Source organism: Lactuca virosa, chromosome 2 (genome assembly GCF_052849685.1).
Source record: "Lactuca virosa cultivar CGN04683 chromosome 2, Lactuca_virosa_CGN04683_v6, whole genome shotgun sequence".
Lineage (NCBI taxonomy): Eukaryota > Viridiplantae > Streptophyta > Magnoliopsida > Asterales > Asteraceae > Lactuca > Lactuca virosa.
The window spans coordinates 50477984-50495217 of NC_136427.1; the positions used below are offsets into that span (position 1 = coordinate 50477984).

The 17234-nt window shown below is 32.7% G+C and overlaps 1 protein-coding gene across 2 annotated transcripts; it reads left to right on the plus strand.

Moving 5' to 3' along the window:
- Positions 1-3982: 3982 nt before the first annotated feature.
- On the plus strand, positions 3983-10179 carry LOC145159106 (uncharacterized). Of its 2 annotated transcripts, none has more exons than XM_079078005.1 (12): positions 3983-4356; positions 5340-5635; positions 6248-6322; positions 6403-6461; positions 6554-6689; positions 7427-7523; positions 7601-7667; positions 8432-8530; positions 8761-8850; positions 9115-9269; positions 9589-9690; positions 9789-10179. In XM_079078005.1, the coding sequence occupies exons 2-12, from the start codon at positions 5383-5385 to the stop codon at positions 9922-9924; spliced, it is 1269 nt and encodes a 422-aa protein (XP_078934131.1). In that variant the 5' UTR covers positions 3983-4356; positions 5340-5382; the 3' UTR covers positions 9925-10179. The 2 variants fall into 2 exon arrangements, with proteins under 2 accessions (XP_078934131.1, XP_078934132.1); XM_079078006.1 differs by lacking the exon at positions 3983-4356 and adding an exon at positions 5020-5167.
- The last annotated feature ends 7055 nt before the right edge of the window (positions 10180-17234 follow it).

Below are 17234 nucleotides of genomic sequence, written 5' to 3' on the forward strand. Positions count from 1 at the left end.
GAATGTTTTGGAAGAACGAATGTTTTGATATGTGAAATGTCTCTTTTCAAAGTGTATCTTTCTAGTAACATATGCAATTATAAATGACGATATGAGTATTCATAATGGGGAATGTGAAAGCTAAAAAGAAAGTAAAAAAGGCACAATGAGAAAGCTAAAAAGAAAGTAAAAAGGCACAATGAAAAATGTATGTAACATGATGCCTCATAAGAGGCCTAGACGAATCTATTGGGGCGGTACCTCCCATTCGCGAAGTAGGTGCCCTAATGGAAATGATGCCATGGTGGACTGATTTTTTTCTTTCCACCTTGGTCTATACCTGGGAGTGGTTCCTTTGATGTAGACCCTAAATATAAAAATAACAACGGTTCAATATCAGAATTAGCCCTTAATGAAAGAAGGGAATGAAGTGTGAAAAAAATGTTTTATTAAATTATGCTGTGTCTGATGAAATGTTTTGATATGGAATGGAATGTGGAGTGTCTATCTGAAATATGTTATGCATAATGAAATGTTTTTGATGAAAGTGCGATAATTGTTTTGGGCCACAAAGTCGTGTATCTCACGAGACATTATTTTCTTACGTATCTCTTTTTAATGTCATGTATCCCAGGTTGTACTTAAGGAGTAAAGATGATAGATTGAAGTTAGAAGTTAAGAGATAGAGAATGGAGTGGAGCTTGTCAAGTTCTTTGTAAATGGTATTGATGTAATTCATATTTGTTTTCTATGGTTTGTATGATGCTTAATGGTAACACCCAAAGTTTTAATTGTAAATGTTTTTATGCGACCAATTTTTATTAAATGTGGGTTAATACCCGAATGTTTTTTTTATAACCATAACATTTAAAAAGTTTGAAATTTTTTGGGTGTTACATTAGCCACCATCGCCGGTGGAAACCACCTTCACTGGATCGTCGACTCTCCCTTAAACCAACAAACCTTCGTCTTCCATGTCGACATCAAGATGCAGAAATGAAGACATCATGAAATCAGTATTCCCTTCCTCGTTCCTCTTTAGGTGCAACGATAATTTCAGTAGTGGCTTCACCGGAACGGGTCGCCAGCTAGGATACTATGGAGTGGCGGCACAATCAGGAAATAGGGACGAAGCAAGGAAGACGTGTTCTTGATGTTAGGTTATAAATACATATTTGCTATTGATTTTTAATTTCTTTTGGTGGTTGTAATATAGCTTTAAGGGGTTGTACATTTTATCTATTTTGATAAATAAATAATAAACAATAAATAAATAAGAAATAAACAATAAATTAATTAAAGAAGAAATAAAGAAGGACAATATAGTCTGTTTTCGTCTAGTAAGGACCAAACGCGTAACAAAAATACATTTTAAGAACATTCTAAGTTAAAAAATGATTTAGAAACCAAACACTCAGATTATCCCTAACCATAAGGATGTGTAATTTACTCTTTTTTTTTTCTATTTAATTCTTCTTTTAAAAACATAAGAGTGTTAAAAACTCTATTAAAATAACTACTAAGATACCAAATGTAACCACTAATAGTGTTTTAATTTTAGTCTCATTTTTTATTATAACTTTTATCGTGTATTAATCGGTTTGAAGATGAATATATCATTCGGACCGTCTCATTTTCATCTATACTAAAAAATTGTTTCAATCTAGCATATAGAAACACACATTCTTTCTTAAAATCCGTTGTGTATTTTTGTTATTATAACATACATTTTTTATATTGTTATAAAATACATTTTTTATATTGTTATAAAATACATTCTTTGTAAATCATATTGCCGGACATTTGAATCCATATGTCATTTTGTATTGAACTTGATATCATAAATATTGTCCGATGTTAAAACTAATTACAATGTTGTAACCAGCATAAAACATTGAGTGCAACGATAAGTTCTTTGTAATATATACAAAATATCACAACCAATTTTTTATTTATCCATATACTAAACGACTTTACATTAAATAATTAAATAATCTCAGACCTACAATCGATTCTGTATCCGGTCAATATTTTAATCAAATTTCATAATATTATCCAAACATATGTTGCTATTTTTTCATTTAATCATTTCTTGAGTTTCTATAAATCACATATGAGTGCAACCTCTATTTTTTGTTAATGTATATATTGAATTTGTTATGCATTTGTTTGAATTCATGTATTAGTTGTTATATTCGACGCACAATATCTCGACCCCTGTTTATTATTTTGTATATTTATATTGTTTTAATGAGAGTGTTCTATTCATAGGAGAATATCTCTTGTAACATGGTATCAGAGTCTTACCACATCTTTTTTAAGTTCTCTCGATTTCCCAATTTTCCTCAAATTCTTGCTAACAACTGCTTTATATCAACCACCTTCTTCTTATTTTTCTATCTTTTATCGCTCTACACTCCTTTTAAACGAGGGCAACCGAAAAACCTTACATAATCAAAAATATCAAGGCTTTTCATCCCTCTAATTCTTGATATCGAGCGTTTAAACTAGAATTCCCGGCGAGAACTATTTGAAACCCACTACATACGGTTTGGAGGTTTGGATCATATTCAATAATCGAATGACAAAGCACTGGAGACCTCTGACAAAGGTGAATGGAATTAGATTGATTTTAACATAAAAGTATGGATATGCGTGTAATGCCTGTTTCTTGATATTTTATTTGATTATTTTATTGAATAAGAAAATTGGATTTTTGGCTTAGTCGTGATGCGTCTGCTGTTATTTGTGGTGCATCTTTTCCAGCCGATCGCTACACGACCTTATGTGGGTTGCGACGCGTGACCGAAATAAGCCAAACCCTAATCTCGAGCCTTAAGCCCTTATTTAAAGGCACTAACTTATAGGGTTCCTCATTTACTTAGCCTCCATCTTTCAGAAGCCTTAGGCATAAAACCTAGCCTCATTTCCATCTTTCTTATGTGTTTGGTGCTTGTGGTGTGATCCTTGAAGAAGAAAGTGTTAGATTTGGTGCATAAGAAGCTTGGATAAGTGAAGTTTCTACCTTCTTTATCATCTCAAAGTGCATGTAAATCATAAATTTTCCACCTTTATGGTTATATGCTTCTAGATCTATGTTTTAAACAACGTTGGTCATTTTTTGGAATGATTTCCTTGGAGTTTGGAGGTTAGTAATTATTTTGGAATGGTTTTCTGGTCTAAATATGTTGAAATGAGTTCATGCTCAAGCCTGCATGGAACCATGGAAGGAAATCCTTGCCTCTTTGGCTTGTTTTAGATCTAAGGTTTGCATTATTGAAGTTTATATAAGTTTACCTATTAGAACACTTAAATCGTTTATACATTAGAACATTGTACCTCACAACCCTTTGTGCTACAAGTACTTGTAAAAACGGAAAAATAATTACATGAAATCGCAAATGGCCATATGGCATCTGCAATTTCGTCGTGGACAACGACCAACTTATATATATATATATATATATATATATATATATATATTCACTTTAAAATCACAGTTAACGTTACGAAATCACAATCAACTTAATGAAATCCGCCTTCCCAAATGTGCAATATCATTGGGTAAAATTATTTTTTTTGGGATAATGAATAAAAACCCTTAAGATTTTTTGCCAAACATAAGAATTTTAATGAACCAAAAATACACAAAAAGGTAAAATCGAAAAGAAAGTTGCAAGTCTCTGGTTATTGGTGAATCTAAAATCCACAAAAAGGTAAATTTTTATATTTCCGCCAAACTTAAAAGGTTTTTATATCATTGTCCTTTTTTTTAGTTATTTTGTAAAAAATATTAAGAAATATGGGTATTTTTGTCTTTTCCTTCTCTCATTTTCATCGGATTCATCCCAACCCGGTTTGATAGATTTGGTATTTAGGAAGATCGAAAAAATCCCCACCCATATAAATTTGATCCACTAATTGCATGCTGGACCACACTTGTATTTGCTGTTGCAACAATACAACCTGCCCCTTGGTTTTGTTTAAAATTACTTTATTGCCGGAAGTTACACAAGTATTACCATTTAAGGCAAACAACACAAGTCTTCCCACTCACTAATCCTTTCTTTCTTTCTCCTGCTTCTTCTGCTTCCAATAATTATATCAACAAAATTTCACTCTACGTTCAACCTTCGCAACTCTCTCTCTCTCTAGCTTTCTCTCTCTTCTCTCTCTTCTTCACCGGCTTCACCAGATCGATAATTGAGGCCGGAGGGCCGATCATCCGACTGTTTAATTGTTTGCCTACGACACCAACTGAAAGGATTGTTTGATTCAGCTGCATTTTTTTGAATTCTGAATTTTGATGGATTCTGGGTGTTCGTTTGGCCTCATGGATAGTTAGATTTTCGAATTCAATTCCTTCAGTTTTACAAGGTATGGAATTATGATTCATTTGAAGCTGAATTATGCCTCGAAATTGAATTATGTTTATTGGGTTTGGTGAATTGGGGTATTTTTCTTCTGGGTGTTTTTTTAATTTGGTTAATTAGTTGTGTATTTGCCAGATTATACCTTTTACGATTTGTTACCCTTTTTGCTAAAGTGGGGTTGTTGCTTGCTAATTATTCATTTTGGGATTAAAATTCGTATAATTTGTGATTTCATTATTGAAATTGTGAAATTATGTTTACTTGTATATATGCTTTCTGTTGCTTCTTGCTTAAAGAATTGTGTGGCCCAGAATAAAAAGGAAACATAAAGAACCTTTATGAATCAGGCATTTATTGTGGGGTTTGTAAACTTAAGGTCAGTCTTTTATACAATGAAAGGTATATATATATACATATGTTTTATATTATAATTTTCAATTTTTATTTGTTGCCTTTTCTTTTCTTTTTTTCTTTTATTTTTTGATTTGAAAGAAGCTCTGTAAATGAAGCTTATATGTGCTTTAATTAGGATCCCAATTGTTGCTGAGTTTATGAGGTTGAGAAACACCTGTCACTTTTCATGCTTTTCATGTGATATTAGTTTTGCTTTATTAAACTTTTTTCTTCTTCTTGCTGTAAAATTTCATATATATCATTTGTATTGTATAGTTGTATGCTCAAAACATTTAAAGAGGCGTTCTTCAATAACAAAATGTAGCAAACATTGTTAACAGTTTTTTACATTGTGCTCGTGAGTTTTTAGTTGAACATTTATGAGGTTTGCCACTCTGTGACTTGTTCAGACTTGTTCAGGGGTAATAAATTCCAAATTTCATCTCTGAACTAAAACCACATCTTCATATCTTCTGAATTTCATTTATTTCTTTATCATTGGTTTGATTTCTTTCAATTATGTGAATATGCACACATCCCCATGCTCAATATATCCGTATTTCATCAACTATCTTTCTATTGTTTTATTTATAGAATCCATATCTTGGTGAGAAGATAGCAACAAAGTATATATAATATGGGATGCTTTGTATCAACCCCAAAAGATTCAGGTGGAAAAAGAAGGAGGCCAGGAAACATCGGTGAAGTGGCAGTTTTTGTTCCTGGTTTAAGGATTCCAAAACCTGTGGATTTTCCTGAGTCACTTGGTGACCACTTATGCAAAAATTTAATTGAACGCCTTTCTGCTCTTAGGACACGTATAGTTGTTATGGCAGGACAAGAAGGTCCTACTATCACAAGAACACGAAGACGAAGTGCCACCCAACATGGTTAGTACTAAAACTATTCTAATTGCTAACACAGTTGGGAAAATGGTCTCAAGGATTCCCAACAATCTGCTTCAAGCAAATATACTTGAAGTGTTTGGTTCTTTCTTTCTTTCTTCTGAGTATAGAAAGTTGTGTGTCAAATCTTTGGGAAAACTACGTGCGTGTAATCGGGGTGACTTGAGAGATTAGTCTATGTGATTTTAATAATTTGTTATATAATGTTGGGAAAATAGTCCCAACAATCTGCCTTAATCAGACATGCTTTAAGTGTTTGGTTCTTTCTTTCTTTCTTCTGAGTATAGAAATTTGTGTGTCAAATCTTGGGAGAACTACGTGGGTGTAATCGGGGTGACTTGAGAGATTAGTCTATGTGATTTTAATAATTTGTTATATAATGTTGTTGGGAAAATGGCCTCAAAGATTCCCACCAATCTGCTTCAATCAAATATACTTGAAGTGTTTGGTTCTTTCTTTCTTTCTTCCGAGTATAGAAAGTTGTGTCTCAAATCTTGGGAGAACGTTAGTGTAATCTGGGGTGACTTGAGAGATTAGTCTATGTGATTGTAATAATTTGTTATATAATTAGATTTACGTGTAGCTTTTGACTTTCAGGAGGGTCAACTTTAGGTGATCTTCTACAAGCTCTTGAAGATTATTTACCAGTCCTTCTAGGACTGGTTAAAGATGGTAAGTCATGAAATAAGCTATTTTATTATTTTTATGTGCTCTATTCATACTATTTTTTTTTTTTTTTGACTAATATGCAGGAAGCCCATTACAACATAAAGTACAATTTACATGGATAAACCAAGAGGATGAATCAGAGGTAAGACAACAATCTAACTATAATATTACAATTTACAATTGAATGAAATGAAACAATATCTTAATATGTTTTATAATAATAATAATTTTCAGGAAATGGCAATGTATAGTGCTTGGTATGAAGTATTATCTGTTTTGCACTTGATGGCAACTTTATCACTATCACAAGCTAATTTGCTGCTTCTACCAAGAACATCCACTGATGGTTATTTGCCTAAAGTATCAGAAGGTGAGTAGTATCTGATTTTTTTCTTCTAAAAAATGTTTATTCCAAAAATTGACATGATTCAAGATTAAAGATGCCACTAAAACAGTTTACGAGATTATGAAAAGGGAAATGCTTAAAAATGTTGCAAATTAATTCTACGAATATCAGTATGCATGAAACCAGTTAATGATTATTTGGTAGAATACCTGTTTGATGTTTTATAATAATATATGTATATTTCAGTTGATCATTATATAAATTATATAATATTTTAGTTTCTTAAAGTTGGTAGACTACAGAGGCTAACTATTTAAAAACTTTGTACTTACTCTGTCATTATTGAGGATAGAATATCGATACAACTTTATGGAGGATTAATATTTAATCTATTTTAACTTTGAGAATGTTGATGCTAATCTAATGGTTGGCATATTAAACAGCTGGATCTTATTCTTATCTACTAATTCTGTCATTATTGAGGGGTTTAGTTTAGATTCTTTTAAGCTAGATTACAAATTTACATTCATAGTCCTTATGGTTTGGTAAACTTTACGGATATTGTCCCTCCAAACAATTTTTCACTCTGTGGTTTAGTTTTGTTGCAGTTTTCGTTTCTAATCAATGTATAATGACTATTTTGCTCTTATCTAATGATTTTTGTTTAAAATTTTATCGGTTTATTAAAACAATATTTGTTAAATTGACTATTTTGTCCTTATCTGTTATGCATTTTCTGGATTTGTTGTTTGATATGACAGAAAGCAGGAGATCTGCAATTGATATTTTGTTAAAAGCTGCTGGATACCTTGATTGTGCTGTAAGGCATATACTTCCTCAGTTGCCTCCTGAACTCAGGTTCATAGATTTTTTTTATAAATTTTAGTCATGAGTCTTATAAAAATTTAATTTTATAAAATATTGGTTTTTTTTAGGAGAGATCTTCCAGTTGACCTTGCTGAAGGAGTTCTTAGAGCACTCTGTCTTCAAGCACTAGGACAGGTATATTATTATTCTGCCAACTTTTGATTCTCATAAAACTTTTGACATCTTTAAAAATTTAAATAATCTTTTATAAATTTTGCTTTTTGATATTAAGTGTTGTATGGATATAGTGGTGAATGAGTAAATGATGTGTGTCCCAATAAAATGATATGTACAAAAACTTTGTTTCTTTTTTAGACTTAATGAAAAGTGTGAACATGAGTACATGTAAATGACCTTTTTACCCTTTTATTTACAAGAAAAAGACAATTTTTGAAATCTTTTTTTAAAACATTCCAACAAAAATAGAATATAATATAACTATTACATTATCATATAAAATGATATGTACAAAAACTTTGTTTCTTTTTTAGACTTAATGAAAAGTGTGAACATGAGTAAATGTAAATGACCTTTATACCCTTTTATTTACAAGAAAAAGACAATTTTTGAAATCTTTTTTTTTTTTAAAACATTCCAACAAAAATAGAATATAATATAACTATTACATTATCATGAACAAAAAAGATAACCATTTTTATCAAAGTGCATATACAATTTAACATATTTATCAACAAGTAATTTGAACAATTTATTATATTTACCAAAGTCTAAAACCAAATATACACACCAAATTGAAAATGATAACTACATATTTGCCTACTCTTTGAAAATGTAAATTACTTCAACACAATATGCACGTTTTCTATTTACAATTATATTTTCTTGATTATATAATCTTTATACATTATTTTTTTTTATATTTATTTATTTTTTATCAGGGTGTTGACATACAACTTGGGCTTGCTATTGATAGTACAAAAGCCACACTTGCAGTGAAAAGAAGGCTTGCTTGTGAAATGGTCAAGTATTGGCAACAGGTATTTATTTATTTATTTGCAAAAGACATAAATGCCCTCCTCATCCTCATCATTGAAAATAGATTTTGGAAATTTGTTCACTTGTGTTGTGTAGATATATGTTTATGTGTTTAATGTTTATAGTTTAATATTGATCTTGAGATTATTATCATTCTTCACACATATTTAATCAAGGGTATTGTTGACTTTAATTTTTAGATTTTGATTTTGAATTTTTTAAACTAATACAGGCTCAAGATAATATTACAAACCTCCCACTAGCAAACGGTTGGGGTGAAAAACATCGTTTCTATGTGAAATGGAAATATATTGAAGCCAAGGTACCTTATTTTTATTTACTTCCTATATTTTGTATCCAATGAATATTGTGAAATTTGTTTTATGGGATGCAAGGTTAAAATGGTCATTTAGTCTTTTTGAGATAGTTTATTCGGTCTATGAAAGAAACAAACATTATGTACACAACACTTTCTCTAGACATCAATACCCTTTTAACCTTTATGTTAATTTATTTGATTTGATTGCATGCATGGTTTGTAATTTAGTTAATAAAAAGTTGGTGTATATGTATATATATTTTGTAGGCAGCTGCGTATTATTATCATGGTTTGATTCTGGATGAAGGTAACACTGAAAAATCACATGGAATGGCTGTATCTGCTTTACAAGCTGCAGATGAGTATTTAAAAGAAAGCAAAAGGTCATGTGAAGCTTTCAATTCAGCAGTTCCTCTTTCAAGGTAAAATCTCTTCATCTCTTCATCAATCTCAATTACATCCAAATTACCATTTTACCCTTTCGTCTACTTAGATGATTAATGATATAGATCAAGTCAAATTATTTAACAGGAATCATTGACTAATAAGTTTTATGAAACTGAAATGTGTGATTGTTGTATTTGTTTGTTAATGTAACATTCATAACATTTGTTGATATCAAATATATTTGTTTTTTAAACAGTAGAATATAACATGATGTGGTTTTCTTTTCATACTACTGAAGTGAAGTAAATAATTAGGTGTTATTTTGAATCTTGATTTTTACATTATTTTATGCAGAACTCCACCTCTTTGGGGAACTATGAAATATCTTTCTGAAAAGATTCCAAAAGACACTTCTAGCAAAGTTCGGATCAATAGGGATTTATACACTTACGAAAAGTAAGTATTGAATTGAGTTCACATCAATGTTTCCAACATACATACATACATACATACATACATACATACATACTAATGTAATAAAAAAATGAGTACAGAATCATGGAAACAGCGCCAACTTTACCTGATTTTGCTTTGGCCCTAAAGCCGGATGAATATCAACTTCCTGATGTCGATTCCTCATGGAACAATGAAAATGTGAACAAGGGGCAGATTGGAAACAATAAAGATTAAGAAGAAATATGACATCATGTGGTTGTGATGCTATGAAGATCGACAGTTGAAAGATATGGATCATATCGTTCTGTTGTCATTTCAACAACTCCATTTTTTTTATGAATCATTTTGTTGGTGAGTTTGTTCAAAAAGCGTTATCACCGTTCATAATAGCAATGTATGAATACTATAAATACAACAAGTGTTTAATATGATATATGAAACTTGTACAATGTTGAGATCTTTGTGTAAGATGGAGATCGTTTGCTTTTAGATTTGCCTAATAATGTATATGATATCGTACACTTGAATTGAGATGAGTGCAATATAGTGTGTACGTCGTTGATACAATAGCAACATTTTCGTCAATTTTAGGTAATGTACTCTCGTCATTTGCCATAAAATAACATAAATTAAATTTCATCTGATAATAACATCTTTTGTATATTGGTTGGTTGTTTTACATGACAATTTGATGGTCAAATCAGTTGTAATGGATCTACCTCAGGCAAAATGGAATGGACAAAATTAAAGTGTGTAGTTACTTTTGCACAAAAAGTACATTGCTTGAAATGAAAGTTGGCTTAAAATGTGTTGTCCTTTATATATTTAACTCATTGTGGAGTACAAAGGTTTTGTTGCATTAGCTATTAGAAGAAAATAATATTGGCTAATAATTGTTTAAAAAATGTTATCTTGGTGACATGATACAAATAATAAATTTACAGAAGGTGATGACGCATCCTCAGTCGGGTCATTATGGGATGCTTCAAGCAGAATAACGGTAATGTTACAATCGTGCAACAACTCTGCCTTGCAAACAAACTATCTCTATTAGATCAACATGCTCCTGTTATTTTACTCTAACAAAACTGTACTGAAAGAAAATGAGCATCAAATCAAGAAAATATTCCCTGAAATCTAGTGTCGCCTAGAGAAGAGACAAACAACACGATCGGCCTATAAACGGTCGGACCATGCACGAGGAAAGATAAACAATCCCTCTCACCAAATACAAAGTCTACCTTTCCATCGTTGGTTACTTGTTCTAACATAGAAGATGATACAGAAACATTAAATGCATATCTGGAATATTCTCTGTCCAAAAAGAAGTACAAAATAATAAATGAGGGTTTAAGAGCTTCGTTGATGAATACCATAGGACCTTGCCTCTCTACTCCATTCCCCATCGTCTAATCCACCATTTTCCTCTAAATTCTCGAAACCCATTATTTGTTTACTCCTTGATTAGTCCGGTCCCAAGTGGGTATATGAATTATATTACAGAAATGTATGAAAACAAACAAGAAAATAGAAAAGGCCGAGGCATGTGTTTAACACATTGTCCTTAAAACAAATTCGCCTGCTACCGGGTGCTTGTTTCCCAAGATACAACAGCTAGAAGTGGTTCTTATAGACCACCCGTACCCTCACTAGGCTTGGATTAAACCTTCGATACAACAAGAAAACTAAGAATATGAAGTGGAGAAGAAGAGAGTTTTGCATTCTTTAGTGTATTTAAATTAGTCACCTAAAACCTATATTTATACACATAAATTAGAGGTCAAATTTGTATCCGGCAAAGATTAAATGCGGACATTAATCATAATATTAATTCAGTAATTAATATGTGTTTTCAGTTACAAAGAGAAAGAATATTTGCAGAAAGGTCCCTGAATTTTTCTTTGTAACCGACAAGAATAAACTTTTTTATTTACTTTTTCCAACACTCCCACTTTAAGGATTAATTTCTCATTCATATTAAATCCGTTTTGGATGTGTTAAAAAATAGGGAAAACCTATTTTTATAAATTAGTTAACACCAATTTCCAACAATCCCTCACGTGAATGATAATTTATTAAGCATTTTCAAGCTACCTAGATAAAATCTAGCAGTTGAATCATGCATAAGATAGGTAGGTGTTACCCTTTGAACCTTCCCTTAATATACATATTTATTTTACTAGCGGACCAGCAGACCCGATGTCCTTGAACTGTTCTGCCGTTTGTGTAAATAATAAATATGTGTCTCACATGATTCTCCATGACCTAGTTAGGTTCTCATTAATGTGTCTGATATGGTCATGGACGCTTGCCTGGTTCTGTAAGAGCTCTTAGGAATGTGCCTATACAATTCCCTTTGAAGTGACCCCACTTCTCTCTCACATATGTGATTCTATAATAATCATTTAAAGCTAACTCATGATGATTTCCAATTTATCATCCACGACTATAAGCTTAACCTGCACCACTGTTTGTTTTAGGAATGGGTTGGGGTTAATCCCCACAGTGATTCACAAATGTTATATGCAAGTAGGTTGTCCCATTGAACCTAGATATTGGGACCTCCAGTCAACTAGGTTGGGTTTTCCTTCGCAATAACTTATTTAATTCATGGGTTTTAGTCCCATTCCTCACAACGACCTCTCATTTTAAACATTTCGTTAGCGGATCGCAATCTTATTTTGACTTTATGTAGTCATTAAAGATAATTCATCTTGAAAGTTGTTGTTGAATGATGTTATGTATTTGACAAATATGTCTAGATTCACCATTATTTACATCATCATGCACATATATAGGAGTTATTGGCTCATCATGGGACGTCTCCTAAGAACTTACAAAGCCATTTAGTTAATTGTCCAACCTTGGATAAACTTGTAAATTTATTCTCCTATATTTTCGAACAAATTTTGACTATTATCAATATGGTTATTACTAAACCACAGTTACCACTATTAAATATGCATAATTGTGTCAACATAATACGATAATCATATACACTACATGTATTTATGCATTCACAATAACATTGATCAGAGGTAATTATGAATATACCATACATGAGTTTCCTTGCAAATATCTTATTTTTCCATGCAATTTATTGCTTTAACCATCTACATGTAAAATTCTTAAGGCATCCTATTTCAAGGATCCTACTACGTGACGAAATAGAATAACACCCTAAAGGATCTATTTCATCACATCCATTGATGTTGAATGACATATTCAAACTATTGATGCCAATTGCTCCAAAACTTGCTTTAAGTCATATAATGAATTAACTAGTTACACATTTTGTTGCTTTTCCTCGGGTAAGATAACTGCTTGGCAGTTCTATGTAGATTTATACTTCTAATTATATGTTTAGAAGTTTTAGTTTCATATCAGATTGATATACTTCCAAATTTTGAGAAGTTACAACCACATATAATTATAAGAGCATACAAATGAAATTAATCAAGGCATTCTTATGTTTGTAATCGAAACATATATTTTAAATATGCCATTAACTCTTACTTCTCACTTGGAAACCCACTAAACCGCAATGATTTCTCAAACTCAATAGTTCAAATGATAGAACCATTATTAGTTTTTATAAATATGATCTTCTAAGAAACGATCATTTGATTTAGAATACTCATATTTGCATTCATAGTCCTTTCAGATTCATGTTGAATATCTTAATATTCACCAAAACATTTGTCTTGTTTTGATGAATTCCAACCAACATTATTGGATTTAATGGGAATAGCTTCTTGGAGTATAGAAGTAGCATTTGATTCTAAATTTCCAAACAAGAAATCGGTGCATATTTCTATTGAAATCATAGACCATTATGTTCTACTGATTCTCATATTCTTTGGATCTATCTTCTTTCATTTTCCTCTTGATAATACATATATAACCTAGTGGTTTACATCCTAGAGGTATATCCACTAGCTTTCATGCGTGATTTTGCAAGATAGAATCCATTTCACTTTTAATTGCCTCTGTTTATTGAGGTCTTTCAGGGGAAGTGAATTATTTTTTGAAAGTTTGAGGCTCTCTTTTAACCATATACATGCATAAATCATCTCCAAATGATTTCTCACTTGTACCCTTTTACTCCATCGTGATCTATTTCTTCCTCCATTTTTTTTCATGAGATGATTATTTGTGCCCAATTGTTTTGGAGCACTTGTCTTTTATTTATCAAGACATGGAAACACATTTTCAAAGTATTATGCATTTGTTGAGTCCATTATTGTGCCTTTATTTTAGAGTCGTGTATAAGAAAACAATAAGCACTATTGTTTTGTGCATAGCCAATAAAGATGCAACCAATAATCTAGTGTCCAGTCCTTACAACCTTGGGGTTAGGTATAACAATCTTTGCGAGACACCCCCACATTTGAATGTATTTGTAAGATGGTTTTATACCCGACCATAAATTGGATGGTCTTTTATTTGTTTTCTTTTGGGGTACCTTATTTGAAAGGTAACTAGTGTTGGGTTTTATGTACTCTAACATCCCTATGGTGCACATACAACCCTAATGCTTTGGATCTAAGTTTTCTCTAATTATACATGCAAAATTCATTTTCCAAAGCATGACGCCTAACTAGCATGCAAAGTGATATTTGAATCATAAAAACTACTTAGAAGATTACCTTGTGTAGTAGCTTGTAGAACTTGGCCTTAAGAGAGCTTAGCACCCCAAGTGTGATGCCTCAAACAAGTCACAAGCACCAATAAACAATTAGATGAATATGATAGAGGTTTATGAGTCTCTAAAATCGGCTAGCTCTTCTTGGAAAACAAGGGTTGTCCGATTTTAGGGCTTAGGGTATACATTTATAGTGTAGAATTCCAAGAGTCGTATGTTTAACCCTAATTCTTTAAGCTTATGATCCAACAATTGATTTGGACTAACACTTCATGGACTAACTCATAAGCTTAGCCCATCACAAATCAATCATGGGTCATTAGCCCAAACCATATGTATCACTGATTTACATAATCAGTCCCCGTTAATTTAATTAGTCTCTTTTGATCACTAAATTAATTCCAAATTAATTCTTGATTAATACTAATTAAATAATATGATTTCTCAATTAATATATTATTCTTATAATATATTAATAAATCACAAATAACCTCTTTCTCAAATATCCATCTATCAAATTGTTCTGGTGAAGGCAACCCGAAATGGACCATGCTACTATCGGGTTAAGTACATACCAATTATAGTTATGGCTTAGACACCTAATCCAATAGTCTCCCACTTGGATAAGTCTAATAACTATAACTGCCAATGTAACTTCAAAATCCGATTAACAATCGTAGCTCTCAAAAATCCGTTGTCCAACTTTGACGCGTCCATTAGATAAGGGATCATATAATCCTATGTTCTTCAAGATATCGTGTGGACAAAGACATGGAATAAAGTCATACTCATTATCCAACAGTTTGTTTCCCGATTTCTGATTTGTTTGAGATAAAAAGTAATTGAACACATCAATTGAGTCCTGACCGGGCCCGACACATAAGTCAAAACAAAATCATCGAGGGGCCCAAGATATCGCTTTTAATCCTCTTAGGATAAAAGGGACATATAAACTTCGACTTATATGCTTGTACTAACTACTCGTTAAATCATACACAACAACACGTTTTATAACATCAAGTTACTGATGCGGTTTCATACTATCAATGCACAACCAACTCGTAATCAACAACTCATATATCTTGGTTTGAAGACTATACGATATTATCATCTCACAATCACTCGTGATAAATTCCATGAAGTGATTCATGTGAGTGTGGGTTTAGTCCAATACTCAAATCTTATTTCAAGAGTACTTATGAATGTTTGTAGCAAACTTTTGCTATGTCTAACACCTTAGACAATCCTACAAAAAACCCATTCATGATAGTCTACTTTCATAACCTACTTCCAAAGTATGATCGACTGTGGATAGTTCGAATAATCTTATTATTCTGGAAGTCAAAACATGCAAAATGAAACAATAGTAAACAATTGACACAAGATAGTAACTTTACTTATAAATAAAAGGCTCCTTTTATTCAATCATCAAATGTCAATTACATTTAAACCATTACAAGTTTCTAAATATCTATCTAATCATTAAAACTAATATCGTCCTTCAGCCCGATACTCCTAGCGTGCTGCAAGTGCTTAACCCTACTCGGTCCCTTCGTAAGGGGATCTGCTGGGTTCTCCTCTGACAATACCCCCTTCATTACGAGGAGACCTTCTTCTACTCAATGTCTTATGAAGTGATATTTTCTGTCGATGTGCCTGGATCTGCCATGATCCCTTGGTTCCTTGGCTAAGGCGACCGCACCCTAGTTGTCACAGAAAATCTCCATAGGCTCCTTTACAGCTGGTACAACTCCAAGGTATCCGGTGAAGTTCTTTAGCCATATCACCTCCTTCGATGCTTCACTTGCTGCTATATACTCTGATTCGCACGTTGAATCAGCTACAGTCTCCTGTTTGGAACTTTTCCAAGTTACTGCTCCTCTATTTAAGCTAAATATCCAGCCCGACTGAGAGCGGAAATTATCTCTGTCGGTCTGAAAGCTTGTAAGTCCCGATCTATAGATCCAAATCAGTAATCAATGAATTGCAAATAATCAAACAGAGTGTAGAAGAAGTAGAAAGAGAATTAAGCCAAGCATGCACACATCTATTACGCATAAATGTCAGGTACACCTTGGGAAACATATACATACGTCACTATTCAACTGAAACAGACTTAGACTATTTATACCACCTGAAGCAGCACACAAGTGTGCAACCGCACACACGTGTACGGCCGCACACACTGTGTGCGGCCGCACACACATGTACGGCAGCACACACCCACTAACAAGTTACAATCACCACAACACTCTCTATCATCCTACCAAGACCTATACATTAGAATGCCTAGCCCAAACCACAAAATTATAGCCTATCAATCTCCCCCTTGGTTTGAGGCTAGCATAGACTTGGTCTTCATTCTCCAGGAATTTTGGACAGCTTCAGGTCAGATTTTCCCATGGATCCCATCCATAGCTTTCCATTGATGATTGTGGCGACCATTCCAGTGAATTCCTTGGCAGCAACCTCCATGACTTCTTTTCTGCAAATGATTTGGTGACGAGCTAGGGTATGAATGTCTCTCTCCCTGAATCTCAGAAGATCCTTTGCGCAGACGAGCCTCAGAACGGTGTCGCTGTTTTTGAACTTTATTGCCGCAGTTGCCGTTTCGTCATCAAAGGCCCAAAACTCCATATCGTCAAGATATCCATCCTGAAAGTGTTGTGGAATAGGAATTTCCTTGACTTGATTTGTAGCAGGCCACAACATGATCTTCATTGGTTGGTTAGTTTCAGGATCAATAATATCCTTATCTTTTCTAACCAGCGCTTTTGCCGTCTTCATTGATGGGAAGTTATCCCTGACCTGTCTGTCCAGGAACTGCTTGAAATTTGTAGCGCTAGGATTGTTAAAGGGATTGTGGAATGGGGCTCTTGAGAGTTCAGAGAGATCGACC

Excerpts from the sequence above, each read along its gene's own strand:
- LOC145159106 (XM_079078005.1), top strand. The coding sequence starts at position 5,383 with ATGGGATGCTTTGTATCAACCCCAAAAGATTCAGGTGGAAAAAGAAGG. Across the intron at positions 6,690-7,426 it reads TTTGCCTAAAGTATCAGAAG|AAAGCAGGAGATCTGCAATT; the intron begins GTGAGTAGTATC and ends TTGATATGACAG. Across the intron at positions 8,531-8,760 it reads TGGTCAAGTATTGGCAACAG|GCTCAAGATAATATTACAAA; the intron begins GTATTTATTTAT and ends AAACTAATACAG.